Source organism: Nannobrachium achirus (assembly GCF_963921795.1).
Source record: "Nannobrachium achirus genome assembly, chromosome: 6".
NCBI lineage: Eukaryota > Metazoa > Chordata > Actinopteri > Myctophiformes > Myctophidae > Nannobrachium > Nannobrachium achirus.
Window position 1 is genome coordinate 27,016,047 of NC_137815.1, and position 15,542 is coordinate 27,031,588.

Genomic DNA, 15,542 nt, shown 5'->3' on the forward strand with positions numbered 1-15,542 from the left:
GGGCGAACGGATTGGTATTCGCCCATATAGGTGCCTATCGGTCGGATCAGGGTTTCTGGTCAACCAGATCTCCATAATATGCTGTGCACAGCACTTCCTCGAGTCCTCGCGATGTGCATGCCGAGTTTGAAGTCGGTCAGCCACATTATACTAGATTCTTACCCATCCCATCCCCTCACCCCTCAATCCTTACCCGTCCCATCTCGGGCCGCTCATGTCCCTCTAATAAATTGGATCAATACCTATATGCAGCCTTATATATGATATTATGATGTCATCCTTTGCCTCTCTCTGATTGGCTACGGGCATACACGGCCCGTGGATCGTGATTGGCTACGGGCATAAACACAGACAGACAGACAGGACCTCTGGAATTTAGATAGACAGACAGACAGACAGACAGACAGACACTAACTTTTCTCTTCTACCCGCAGACTGCTGACTTCATTTTATTTGTCACCATTGAGCTAATAGATTCTGCCCTCTTTTGCTCAGAAGATAAATTGAATCTTGACCTTCAGGTCACACTTTGTGTCAGATCCTTTGTCTAGGAGGAGGTGAGACATATCCTCTGAACAGTGGTGGTGTCTTATACTTAAGTAAAAGTATCAATACTGCAATGTAAAAATACTCTGTTGCAAGTAAAATTCTGGAATTCAAAATTTACTTGAGTAAAAGTTGGCATCAAAATGTACTTAAAGTACCAAAAGTAAAAGTACAAAACGTTTGAAAATAGCAGATCTTTACAATGCATTGCAATGCTACACGTTGTGATTGTGAGCTGGTAGACTGGCTATTTTCAAATAGCCAAGGTATCATAAAGTAATAGTCTACGTGTGTGTGTGTGTGTGTGTGTGTGTGTGTGTGTGTGTGTGTGTGTGTGTGTGTGTGTGTGTGTGTGTGCGTGCGCGTGCGCGCGTGCGTGCGTGCGTGAGAGGGAGGGAGAGAGAGAGAGAGAGAGAAAGAGAGAGAGAGAGAGAGAGAGAGAGAGAGAGAGAGAGAGAGGATGAATGAATGAATGCTGAGGTTCAGTTCACTTCCAATTTCATTCATTTATCCTGCATTAACTGGAATAAATTGGTGTTCCAGGTTATAGGCTAGTAAGTACATTATAGGCCTACACCCTGACCTGAAAATGTATTTTCTGGTTAACTAAAGAGCTGGGGTGAGAAAAGGGGAGACCCCTTCTTAACAAACACTCCCTCCAGTCTCGACTCTCTACACATAGTCTGCTATGGAGGAAAACTCGTAGGAGCAGGATGTCTGCTCATGCAGTGCTCACACAGAAAGAGGAGGAGGGGGCATACTGGGAGAGGTTAAGTGTTTGTGTGCTTGAGCGAATGCGCCACAAGTCCACAATGCATGCTGCAGGTGACAGCGGTGGTAGCAGTGACTCTGTACCAAAAGTAGAGGAACAAACAAAAGCTTGAATTCTGTCTGTAATGGTAAGTTATATTTCAGCGAGATGACACATTGAAACTGTTTATTTGAGTGTCTTGTATTCTCTCTCTTCTTTTTTTATTCTTCTTTATTTGTTTTTCTTGTAATAATAGCTTAATGTCTTTCTTTCCAGACGGATTCTTCCACAAAACGACAGAAGTTGATTTTGGGAGCTTTCCTCCGAACATGTAACCTGGCTCTAAATCGCCGCGCGTCGCCAAATCGGTCGGCTTGCGCAAGTTGCGCGCATTACGCACGATGGATCAGGACGCGTCTGGCGGGGGACAAGTTGGACAACAACAGCAACAGCAGCAGCAGGGTCTCTGCGCGGCGGCGATGAACGACTCGTCGTGGACCAACAGCAGCGCGAGTTGCGCGAACGAGACGGATTACAGCGGCAACCGGACGGTGAACCCTCTGCGGCGCAACGAGGAGGTGGCCAAGGTGGAGGTGACGGTGCTGTTCGTGGTGCTGATCCTCGCGCTGGTCGGCAACCTGTGCGTGCTGCTCGCCATCCACAAGAGCAAGCACGGCCAGTCCAGGATGTACTACTTCATGAAGCACCTGAGCATCGCCGACCTGGTGGTGGCCGTGTTCCAGGTAGCAGTGGTTCTCCAACTTTGAAATGTGAAGGTCTATAACGGGTCCATTTGGTTCCATTTGTACACTGTCAGAGTTACAGACTTAAGGGTCAATTTAGACCCCCATAAAAGGAACCTAGAGAGTCCCTGAAATCCACTTTGAGACCCACCATTTACTTAGAGGTAGGGTAAGTGATTTTCTTTGGTTAGAATAAGTGTTAAATAGCTCTATATTCTGATAGTAGCCTACTCATCGCAATAGTGTTATTTCAGTAACAGTCTCCATAATGTCTCTGCAGCTCTTTATTAAACAGAACATGCATTTTCAGGTCGAGATACCAATTTTATCCAATCAGGATATGATTAAACAAGTGAAATTGGAAGTGATGAGTGATGACTATGAGAAGACACAATTGGACCTGGAACACTATGAAAATGAAGCTGATAAATGGGTACTCTTGGCTGAAACATTGTCACCTACCTTAAAATGTATTACAGTTTATTAAAGAGCTGGAGAGACAGGGATACCGCTGTTACTGAACACTCTACACTCTACAGCAATGATTACTGATCACAATATAATGTGTTAACCTTTTAACAACAAGTCTTTTGTTTTAACCAAAAAATATCACTTACCCTACCTTTACCTTTTTTCATACATTTGAAAACCTGTGAAACAGGTGACACTATGCATAATGACTATCTTTTACTTTTGGTACTTTAAGTACATTTTGATTCCAATACCTTGCTACCGTACTTTTATTCGAGTAGGCTACATGTTGGATTCCCGACTTTTACTTTTAACAGAGTATTTCCGCATTGCAATATTGATACTTTAACTTAAGTCAGGGGTCTTCAACGTTTTCAGGCCAAGGACCCCTTAGCTGAGAGAGAGTAGGGACCCCCCCCCCCCCCCCACTACATAGTGTATAAAATTGTGTTGCAGATTTTCATCAACTTGTTTGACAGCACTGTCATCAGTCTACTATAAGTTGGATTCGTGTTAATGTGTTTTTCTCTTTTTCAGACATTTATCCACTTAAATCGTTGATCGTTTACTTAGTAAATTTGACCTTTCACTCTGTACTTGGTTTGCTCTTTTTTACCTCTACACCAAACCTATTTGAGCTTGTAGATCTTCTATTTTTGGCAAAAGTTCTCCTCAGAATAGGGATGTGAGTAGCCTGATTTCAGACTCAGCGCTAGTCGCTCAGAGAGTGGGAGAATGGGCTGGAGTCAGGCAAGGATGTGAGGGTTCCAGTTGTTCTTATAAAATAATGATCCTATATCACACATAGATTTGGTGGCGCCCCTGAAGTAACTCTGAGGACCCCCAAGGGGTCCCGGACCCCCAAGGGGTCCCGGACCCCCTGTTGAAGACCCCTGACTTAACCCATTTAGAACGGGTACACATTATTGTGTATCATTATTTTATGCTTTAACTATTACAAAAATAGCAGATCTACAAGCTCACAGCGCGGCACCGAGTGCAGCGCTGCGAGCTTGTAGATCTGCTATTTTTGAAAAATCGTGAAAATTCGAATTTTGACCCGATTCTATAAGTGTCTTTTGAATCCTTCTAAGGTTTTTTGGAAAAAAACTATGTTTCTATGTCAGCAATCTGGCCAGCCATCATCAAAGAAAAGGTCCTTTTCACTTCAACTGGAGCTCAGTTAGTCTGTTCTTGAGAGACTACTATGTCAGTGGTTCTCAAACCTTTTCATGTGAAGGACCCCCAAAATGATATTTATTTGGTCACGGTCGGACCCGCATCTCAAAATATTTAGTTCCAGGGACCACCCAGAAGCAAACTTTGAAAATACATATATTCAAAGATTTGCACACATTTTCACGACTTTAAAAAAAAATAGCAGATCTACAAGCTCGCAGCGCGGCACTCGGTGCCGCGCTGTGAGCTTGTATATCTGCTATTTTTTAATAGTTAACGCATCCAATAATTTTAGGCCTAAATATTAAAGGTGGAGTGACACGGCCAAAACAGCTAATTATGGCTATCAAATTAGCATTTTTTTTTAATGATGTCATGTACCCCCATGTTAAATTATCTAATCAAATGATGCTGCCGACACGCCCATACAGCTACAGTAGCTGTATGGGCGTGTCGGCAGCAACACAGAGCCCCCAGTGAGTCAGAGAATAGGCTGTTGATTGTACTGCATACTTTGAGCTCCACCCCCTTTACAAACCGTTTCAACAAAGACCACGTGACCTACTGTACCATAATGTTAAATTTCGGCCGGTGTCACCACTCCTTTAAGTAAAAAAAAATGAGAGTACTTTTCCCACCGCTGTTCCAGGTGCTGCCGCAGCTCATCTGGGACATCACCTTCCGCTTCTACGGGCCAGACCTGCTGTGCCGCCTGGTCAAGTACCTGCAGGTGGTGGGCATGTTCGCGTCCACCTACATGCTGGTGCTGATGTCCATCGACCGCTGCCTGGCCATCTGCCAGCCCCTGCGCTCCCTGCACAAGAGGAAGGACCGCCGCTACGTCATCACCTCGTGGACGCTTAGCTTGATCTTCAGCACACCGCAGGTTAGGGATGGGATGATAATCGTTATTATCGTTTATTGTGATTTAAAAAAAACACTCGCAATAATCGGATCGAATCGTGGACATTTTAATTTATCTTGGAATTATCCTCTGTCATGCACTGGGATCAATTCACCTTTTATTTGCCGAGCTGCATATCCGGTACCATTTAAACCTTCTACAATTGGTAAAACCTGGAAACAACGTGCTTGATACAGTCTTGTTTTCACTCTCTACCAAATCTCTTTGCCAAAAAATAGCCGATCTACAAATGCTATTTTTTTGGCAAATGTTCTTCTCCAGGACAATGGACGTTGGGGATATTTTGATTATCGCGATGATATCGTATATCGCAATGTCTTGGGTCACAATAATCGTGACATGAAATGTTCATATTGTCCCGTCCCTGCCGCAGGTGTATATATTCTCGTTGCGGGACGTGGGGAACGGCGTCTACGACTGCTGGGGGGACTTCGTGGAGCCGTGGGGCGCCAAGGCCTACGTCACGTGGATGAGCCTGACCATCTACGTCTTCCCCGTGGCCATCCTGAGCGTCTGCTACGGCCTGATGAGCTTCAAGATTTGGCAGAACTTCAGGCTTGTAGTAGATATTATATTATCATGATTGATTATGTGTGTTCCCATGATACAGTTCCTGGTTCCTATGATACATCATGAATGATACGGGATAGCTTATAAGAGTAGGTGTCTCACTAGGACTGAGTAGCTATTGTTTTGGTAAAGCCTATCTTGTTATGGTACAGCTCGTCCCAGGGGCCTTGGAGCCACACAGTATAACTCTAGTGTCTGACCATTCTTCTTGGCAGAACTACTTTACCACTGACCAGAGTGTTAAACTGTACTTCTGTCCATGATATCATATTACATGAACATAACCACCAACACCTAATACATTGTCTTGTCTCCTCATTTTCTCATTGATTATTGATTGATCTGAATTCCTCCACAGGCTGAAGACGAGGCGTGAACAGTGCGTGTCGCTCACGCCGAGGGCGGCCAAGAGCGCCGCACTGACCCGCGTGAGCAGCGTGCGGCTCATCTCCAAGGCCAAGATCAGGACGGTCAAGGTGGCGTTTGTGATCGTGCTCGGCTACATCGTGTGCTGGACGCCGTTCTTCTTCGCCCAGATGTGGTCCGCGTGGGACCCCGCTGCGCCCAGAGAAGGTAATTCGTTGCGATCCATGTTTTTTTTTTTTACGCAAACACGCGCACACTGGAAATGTTCTGAAGGCGAAAGTATAGGCCTATAGCATACTGTCATCTGTTAAAGAAAAACCCATTTAAATACCTTAATCGTTTTGATTAGGCCCGATATTCCCATAACGTTATTAATGTAGGCTATTACCTTTTATAGTGCACCAAACGCATAGTCTACTAAAGCATGCATAGTCTATAACGCATTCTATTTTGTATGCTTACCGTAAGTTGTGATCTGTTGGAATGTTGAATGATTAAATATGATTTTGCTTTAGTGATGGCATTTTATACAACAACAGTTGGTTTAAACGTCCTGCCTAGTTTTCTTGGAAAGGCGGTGTGACAGTTGTGGCATGTCATCCTATCCTATTTGTAACATTTGATGAATTGGACGCAGATGGAAACAAGCCTTAGGGCTTTCTTGGAAAAATCCTTTTTAGCAGACCTTGTATTGTACTATACTTCTATGTAGCTGTCTCTGCAAACTGTTAAAGTATTCAATCACTCAATCAATCAATCAATCAATCAATAAATCAATCAATCAATCAATCAATCAATCAGATAGGCCTGTGTCCAGTGGTTCTCAAACATGTTCATGTTATAGACCGCCGAATGTATTTCACCGCAGACCCCCATCTTTGTGCCAGGACTTTGTTTTTAAAATGTTTCAAAAATATTGTCATTTTCATTTCAAAATGTTTTGAGAATAGCAGATTGTTAAACAGATTTTGATACCATTAATGACTAATTTCTCTGGGGACCCCCTGGAACCCCCCGGGGGTCCCCAGATGTCAACATATGTCTGTAATGTCTCACATATGCTCCCCAAACATCTGTGGAATGGCACGCTAAGTACCACAGGTGTTTGTGCTTTATAGCTACTCGGGGGTAAAACAAGTGTGCCTATGATGCATTACAAGATCCCCCACTCAGAGCATCAAAGACTTTCCTTTCTTGAAAGATAACCTCAATGGCTCCTAGGCCTACTGTATGTGTTTATTTGTTTGTACAATATTTGTATGTCAACAATGCCTTTGGTGATACAGTCTTATCTCGAGAGCTGGAATTTACGGGAAATGTGCTGATATGTACAAGCAATCTTTAAACAGTCATTTCCTGTTGTTAACTAGATGTTTGCATTGGGAGCATTTGTTTAATCCGATATAAAACCGCAACAAAATCATGTTTTGCAATTGTCCACAAGACACTATACAGTCATACATGTACACTTCAAATCAGAAGAGTTATTTACTGTAGCCTATACAGTATGTGTTGGCAGATTTTAAGCTGTACACTCATATACAATTCTATGTGTATTATGTAGAAAGGATTTATTAAATAACTATTGTAGTCGGCATGTATTTGGTGCATGCAATCGAATTCCCCACAGATTCAATTCAACGGCACAGACCTCCTCCGCATTGATTTATTAATATATACTTCTCTCATTTGCATCAGTTTATGAAACCTCTGCATTGATTTACTATTAAATGACATTTGGGTCACAGGAACATTAAGTGACTTTAGATTGATAATTTAAAGCTGTGTTGGAGGTCTCTCTCTCTCTCTCTCTCTCTCTCTCTCTCTCTCTCTCTCTCTCTCTCACACACACACACACACACACACGCGCACACACACACACACACACACACACACACACACACACACACACACACACACACACACATAGATTTTTCCGTTTAGTATGCGCAAGTTGCAAGACATAATCTCAAGTCTACTGCAGTCTAATGACCTGTGAGATTCCCATTTCCTCAGATTCAGCCATGTACTATACATGTAACATAGTACATGTGTATAAGTTAATTGGCTTTGCAGTTTGAGTGTCCACCCTGAGACTTGGGTCCAATCCCCAGTCGAGTCATACAAAGACTATAGAAATGTTATGCCTCACTGTTTGGCACTCCAAGGATCAATTGTGTGTAAGTCGCTGCAACATCCAGCATGTAGCAGGGACTTATCCAGAGGATGTACTTGTGCATCATGTCTGGGGGAGGAATGTGCATCATTTCTGAGTCATTGAGCTCATTCCAAGCAGATGGAGCATGCTTTCTTGCCTTGCTCTGTATCAGCAAATCGTCGTTGTTGGGTGAAAACCTTGTATGTCCGTTCGTTTTGCATTGATCATTTAAAAAATGACTTAAACTAGTGATAACAGACTATTTACAAGCACACAACGCCTCGCGGTGTGAGGCGTTGTGTGCTTGTAGATCAGCTGTTTTCACTACTTCTGTGCGACGGCCTTGTATGATGAAGCAGGGCTTCGTCACACAAATCTGAAACTTGGAGATACAAGGTTTATGCCCAACAGTGACGAAATGGAACTGTGAGGGTTCACAAAGAAAGTCACTCGAGCAGGTCTGGTAGGACTAGCAGCCGACTCCCCTGTTGTCATCCCTTAGTATACTGTAGGCCTGTTATCACCGTTGTCATCCCTTGGCTAAGGCTCAGTAGTCTGTCTACTGGCTACCTGGAGGCTGGTAGACCGACCAAATAGTTGGCGAAACACTAATGCCCCGTTTTCATTGAGCAAAACTTCTGGAAGTTTTTTAAAAAATGACGGCAATTTTGAAATTCACCGATGCCACCGCACCGAACCGAACTGGGGAGAGTGTTTTTTGCAGGTCTTTCAGTCCGAGTGTTTTCTGCTAATCATAAGCGACTCTGGGCTTGATTTCCGTAAAGTTGCTTATATATATAAGTTGCTGGTTGCGTTTTATTTGTTGTGAACTTGTAGATCGGCAATTTTTAAGTACTGTAGCTGATGCGGCGATGCATATAGTTTGAAAGTGCTCGTGTGGCCTAGATTTGGGGCTTATTTTCATACACCTGATTGCTTATTTCTCTCGCAAAATCTGGCAACACTGGTTTTCATGCCGCTACAATGGTTTAGTGAAAACGAGCGATACCAGCATTTTTGCTGCCGACGAGGGCATGTGAAAACACACAAAAAACGAAACTCCCGGCAAGTTATGCTAATTATAATTATTTATTTTGCCGGAACTGCAATGACAACATGCCTTAAGATTGCATTGATAACATTAAAGGCTTGTTCGCTGATTTTATACAATCATTGCACAATTTCTGTCTACTCTGTGTCTCAGGGGACACCTACTTACCAATGACATCATCAATGGGGAATCCAAGCTACAATAATAGAAAGTACAGCCTTTCTCTTCCTGGAAAGTTAGCACACTGAAATAGAAGCCAGTATTTCTCTAAAAAAGTATGGTTGAGAGTAAGCCTGCCTACCGATTATGTCAATGGCAGGCAGGTGTCTTATCTGTCCACAGCCCCCCTCTGAGACACACAGAAATAATGAAACAGTGTTGCATGTTATAATGATCATATATTGAGGACCAAATATATTGAAGATAGTAGGTTGAAAATGGATGAAGCGCTCCTAAGTAACTGAGATAAATGAACTTTGGAATATTAACTAGAAAAACGCCCTAAGGGCGAGAAGCGACCTCTCCCTAAAGGTTGTGCACATGTGCGCGTGCACAGATCCTCCTGGGTGACAGCAGACTTGGCCATGCGCTGGCGTTTTGGCAAATCAACTCAATCAAAAAAATCACAGCTTGGTTGTTTAAGTTGGCCAAAATGTGGCCATATTTTCCCAAACATGGAAATGACTGACGTCTGACATCACAGATGTCTGCCGTCATAGACCACATGAGATTAACACAATATGTCCATATATGTGCATACCCCATAGACCATGCACATGAGACTGACAAAAGTGTTTTTTGCAAAGCAGATATACAGTAGTTGTTCTGTTGTTACATTATGTAGCCTATATAGTATACACCAATCTGCTGGTGGCTTGGCACTGCAGTTTTTTGCATTTCACAGCCTAGTGGCGTTTTACAGTCAGGGACAGAGTCAGTTGGCAGCAGAGAGACAAGCGCTCAGAAGAGTGGCCAATGCACAAATTGTGTACTGTAGGTAGTCTAGGTACACCACCGGGGGTAGCCAGACCTGGCGGGAAATGTAATCTGCAGAACTTATTGACCTATTGAATGTAACCTAAAGTGTTGCTTTACAACAGATAATAAAAAACTAATTATTGAAGGAAAATAACGAATGTATTAATGTTGGGATATGTTATTAGCTTTCACCACCAACGCATGCATGCTGGCTTACTGGTATACTTGATCTGCTTTGGAGAAATCAGCAAACAATAAAAAAGTAATGTTGAAAGACCAGAAAAAAGAAATCACGAATGAAATTAAGCAAACATCTTTTTGCGGCTCCGAAGCAGTTTTGGGGCCAAAAATGTCTCTTTTGATAATAAAGGCTGTCTATTCTTGTCTAGTGTGCATAAAAACAGGGGATCCGTGAAATTAAAAACCTTTGAATCACTGGTGCAGCCTGCAGTAATTGCAGTCTTGGGTTCTGTGTTTGCATACTCTACATCCCCCGGAAAAGGACGCTTAGTCTGTCCGAAACGTTGTTGTGTTTTCGAGTCTCTCTGTCCACAATACATTTTCCGCATCGGCAGCTACGAATGTGCGGCAACTCTTTGATTTTTCAGTGTTTATTTCGTTGGCTTGCACCTCGCGTGAAAGGGCCAGTGTTGCGTTGTTGCTACCCTTGGTAACTGTGTGCAGGTGCGTCACATGGGGGGGGAGGGAATGAGTTACTAGAGCCCAAGGTGGAGGGACCTTAATTATGTTATACATTAGCTATTGAAAAATAGCAGATATACAAGCTCACAGCGCAGCACTCGGTGAGCCTGTAGAGTAGATCTGCTTATTTAAGCGAACATCTGTATATCAAATTGTGCTTCTGGGGGGGGGGGGGGTCTGTGGCTAAATACATATCATTTTGGGGGTCCTTCACATGAAAAGGTTTAAGCACCACTGACATAGAAAAATAGGTTTTTCAAACTTGCACAAATTAAAAAAAAATAGCAGCTCTACAAGCTTGCGGTGAGCATGTATATCTGCTATTTTTTCAATAGTTAAAGCACACAATGATGCGTAATAATGCATTCCCAGTCTAAATGGGAGTCTAAATGGGGGTTTAAAAGTCTTAAACCCCCTCGCCCTGTATGAAGAACATTCATGGGGGGCCCGCAGTGAATCCTTGTACCCAGGGCCCAGAATTTGGTGCGACACCCCTGTGACTGTGTGCATATACACTAGCCTACTCTAACATTCTTGTCTGTTCGCCGTCCCATGTCCACTCCACACGCCTAACAAAAACAATCTTAACAATTCCACACATAAACCATGCGATCCCCCTCTGGGTCAGTTCCTCCATGCCTCGGAACAGGATGTTTGCTCAACACATTTACTAAACACCTCCGTCTGAACAGGGAGATTGTAGGAAACGAAATTAGTACCATGAACATTTCCTCATTCTCTCCCCAGGGAGTGACGGAGACGGCACCCTCTAAATCCCTCTCACTCCATTATTATAGGCATGACTGGAATTTGTCTGCCTTTAAAGTTCAAGCGGTGGGTTCTAAATATCACAGCTATTATCCCGAGGATTGGTGAGCATTGAAAGGTTATTGGCACCACGTCCACCTGTATCTCATGGTTAAGTGCTGCTATGGAGGATCAGTCTGGTGTTCATGTTTGCAGTGCTGGAAGAAGTACTCAGATGTGTAACTGTTTAAAGGCCCGCTGACACACCCAGAATTATTATAGTATGATACAGTAGGTCTCTCTGAAAACAGTCTGAAATAGTCTGAAACTCATGTCACAGTGTTATCTGCCCCTCGCCCCCCAACAACAGCTGACCAGTACAGTAAGTAGTCTAAGTACAGTCATTTAATTTGATTGGCTTATAATTGCACACTCCCACAATGACATCATAAAAATATGAACTCATATTTTAAGTTGACTTTTTAAAGTGACAGTACCCCTTTAGGTGACAGTACCCCTTTAAATACCACTATATGAAAACAATACTCTGTTACAAGAGCAAAGTACACAAATATTGGCATCAAAAATGTACTTACGGTACCAAAGTAAAAGTATACTAACATTGTTTTAATTCCCCAAAAAATGCTGATCTACAAGCTCACAATGTAGCGATGCAATGTGAGCTTGTAGAGGCTATTTTCTAATATAGGGTATGCGTGTGACATCATCATCATACGCAGAAGTTATGTGGGAACGCCTACTGAGTGGCAAAAATCTACTTTCTGGCCTTGACAGTCCATACATCCAAACAGAAAAGTCCTATCTTAACGATGTTAAACAACGTTAAACTCACTTTGCCACTCACTCTCACTATTGTATGTTTATACGTATATTTTTACAGTGAAATGTATTTGACTATGATACCCCAGGGGTGGGGCCCGACAAGCCTTGTGCTTCTCCCTAACCCCTTTCGGACACTTGGACAATGGACACAAAAAAGGGGGGTGGAAAAAAGAAAACTCAAAATGAAAAGAATTACGCTGTTCTATTTGAATACACTCTTATTGTTTATTGTTTCTATGTCCGAAATAAAACTAAACTGAACTGAACTGAACTCTGCCACTCGATTTGCCACTCGATTGCCATTCACTTTATGCATGCGCATACCCTCTATTTAACCCATTAAGAACGCATCTGTGTCACGTAACCACTTGAACCGTTCTTTTTTATACTATGGCTATTAAAAAATGACCTGTTTACAATTCTTGGAATACTGTATACATTATTTTAAAGTGAACATTTTTTACTCAAATCTTTGCTTCTGGGGTGGTCCCTGGAACAAAATATTTTGCGATGGGGGTCCGCGGTCAAATACATATAATTCTAGGGGTCCTTGACATTAACAACTTTTAGCACCACAGATAAAGAAACAAAGGTTTTTCAGAAAACCATTAGTATTTGGAAGACATTTTTCGGTATTGTCTCAGGTAATGAGCTAAGTGATTAAGTAGAGCGCGTGGATGTACTTTGGTTACTTTCCAAACACAGCTGATTGTCTGTGGGCGCACATGCCTGTGTGATGGCTCCAGAGCTGTGCTGGGATGGGGGCCATGCTGCGGAGGATAAGAGGTGGAATGAAGAGGGAGAAGGTTGAGCCGGTGATGTATGCTCTCCTGTCACGGCTCAGACTAATTGAGTTTAAACGCGGTCATAAGTTGAGCGCCTCGCGTTTCAAAACTGAACCGAACCGTGACATTTGAAAGTAAAGAGATGAGGCCTTCACAGGCTGCATGCAGCCTGACATAGAGAGATATTTTCTGTGCTTTTTCTCACTTTATTTATAGTGAACATTGGACATACAGTAAACAGTGGAGAGAGATGGGGAGAGACTCGCAGCAAAGGTCATCGGAACAGGAACCCTCAATGCACTAACTATGCTTACAGTATGTGCCAAGGTGCCTGGACCGCTCCACCAAGGCCCAGGCCGAATAATTTGGAATTTTTTAACATAAATCTTCTCTTCTGGGGTTCCTTGGCGCAAAATATTTTCAGATAATGGTCTGCAGCAAAATACATCTAAATTTAGGGGTCCTTGACATGAAAAAGTTTGAGAATCACTGCATTACATAATTATCATCTTCTGCAGTCTAAATGGGAGTCTAAATGGGGGTTTAAAAGTCTTAAACCCCCTCCCCCTGTATGAAGAACATTCATGAGGGGCCCGCAGTGAACCCAGGGCCCAGAATTTGGTGCGACACCCCTGACTGTGTGCACACACTAACCTACTCTAACATTCTTGTCTGTTCGCCGTCCCATGTCCACTCCACACGCCTAACAAAAACAATCTTAACAATTCCACACATAAACCATGCGATTCCCCTCTGGGTCAGTTTCTCCAGTACAGTACTTTACTCAAGTACTGTACTTAACTCATTCAGAGCCCCAGACATTAACGGATTATAATGTCCAAAGTGCCTCCTTCAGGTCCCATTCACTTGCGTTGTCTTATTTTGAAGGCCAGAAGTCCACCGTGCAATCACTTCCGGTCTGACGTCATCGGATCGTGCGCCGGAACCGAATCCGTGTCCACGTGGAGTTGTGTAATGGCCGACCGGGAGCTTTTATAACTGTGTAACATAAGCGAGCATCTGCCTCCATCCTAGCTTCTAAAGTGTAGTTTTGAGATAATGGACATTAAAGATGAGATCCCCCGTCCACCTCAATGTTATGGATGGGACTATTTTGTGCTCGTGGAGCCGTGATGATGCGAAATCAGCGACGGATTTCGTCTCCGGACCGCCGGCGATTCTTCTCGGTAATGTACTCGCCGTTACAGTAATCTATTACTTTTCCCGAGATATCCCGTGAATGGCACTACAGATACTCGAGTACATTTCGCGAGACATCTCGCGAATGGCACTAGTTAAGTACACCTTTGAGGAATTTATACTTTACTGAAGTATTTCCAATTTTCAGTGCTTTTACTCCACTACATCTCAGATCTAAATATTGTGCCCTAACAGAGTATTTATACATTGCAGTACTTTTACTTAAGTAAAACATTTGAGTATTTTTCCACCATCGGTGTTTTCTTTGTCCTTCCCCAGACATGGCGTTCATCATCTGCATGCTGCTGGGCAGCCTTAACAGCTGCTGCAACCCATGGATCTACATGGCCTTTGCCAGCCACCTGTTCCACGACCTGACAGTGCAGTGCGGTGGCACCCTCTGCTGCCCACGGCGGTATGCCTAGGGATGGGACAATACGAATATTTCATGTCACGATTATTGTGACCAAAGAAATTGCGATTGACGATATTATCGCGATAATCAAAATATTTTTGCCAAAAAACGGCTATTTTTTGGCAAAAGAGATTTGGTAGAGAGTGGAAAAAAAGGCTGTATCAAGTATTTCCAGGTCCGTTTTTTACCAATTATAGAGAGTTTATAATATTTTATGTTTGATTGCTACTGTAAATCGCTCTGGATTAAGAGCGTCTGCTAAAATGCCTGAATTGTAAATGTTAATTTGTTTAAATGGTACCGGGTATGCAGCTCGGCAAATAAAAGGTGAATTGATCTCAGTGCATGACGGAGGATAATTTCACGATAAATTTAAATCTCCACGGTACAATTATTGTGAGTTTTTTTTAATCACGATAAACGATAATAACGATTATCGTCCCGTCCCTAGGTACGCCACGACCTCGCACTGCCACACGTCCTCCAGCGCCACCAACGTGTCCAACAAGACCAGCAGCAGCCAGAGGAGTCAGACGCAGAGCTCCGCAGCGGCAGCAACGGCAGCAGCGGCAGTGCAGAGCCACACCCTCTGAGATGGAAAGAGCAGCGTCAACGAAGGCTCACGGAGCAGTCGTTCTCAAACTTCTTCATGTCCAAGGGCTCACGAATTGATATTTATTTGGCAATGATTTTTTTCCTTTTTTGCCATGCCCCCATGAGAGAGATTATTTGGGTAAAAAAAAAAAAAAAAAAAAAAAACGCTCCATTCTGATTGAAATGCATTGGCGGAATCGGGAATCCACTCTCAAGGGTAGTTTGAGGTGACCGTACCCTTATTATCTTTTTCTTATTATTATTATTCCACATTTTTGGAAAATTGTTTATCTACAAGTGACACGTTGATGTGAGCCTGTGTGTCGGACATTTTCGGATAGCTCAAGTACAAAAGTTCGAAAATCGAGAATGAGGAAATATGGCTGAGAGGAAGAAGACAGGAACCAGTAGAGAAGCAGATCCTGAGAGGAAAGTGGATATGGATATAGGCCACACTTTGAGGAAACAAGCCAACCGGCACCACACGCCATTCCCTGACTTGGAACCCCCAGGGGAAG

At 43.1% G+C, this 15,542-nt stretch overlaps 1 protein-coding gene across 1 annotated transcript; it reads left to right on the top strand.

The window, feature by feature from the left end:
* Nucleotides 1-1,698: 1,698 nt before the first annotated feature.
* Nucleotides 1,699-15,023, top strand: LOC308286328 (isotocin receptor-like; the record flags this gene model as incomplete). The annotated part of the gene is made up of 6 exons (XM_080727326.1): nucleotides 1,699-2,040; nucleotides 4,340-4,576; nucleotides 4,989-5,170; nucleotides 5,544-5,758; nucleotides 14,295-14,430; nucleotides 14,882-15,023. 6 exons carry the CDS (start codon nucleotides 1,699-1,701, stop codon nucleotides 15,021-15,023), a joined length of 1,254 nt encoding a protein of 417 aa, XP_080583452.1.
* Nucleotides 15,024-15,542: the final 519 nt, after the last annotated feature.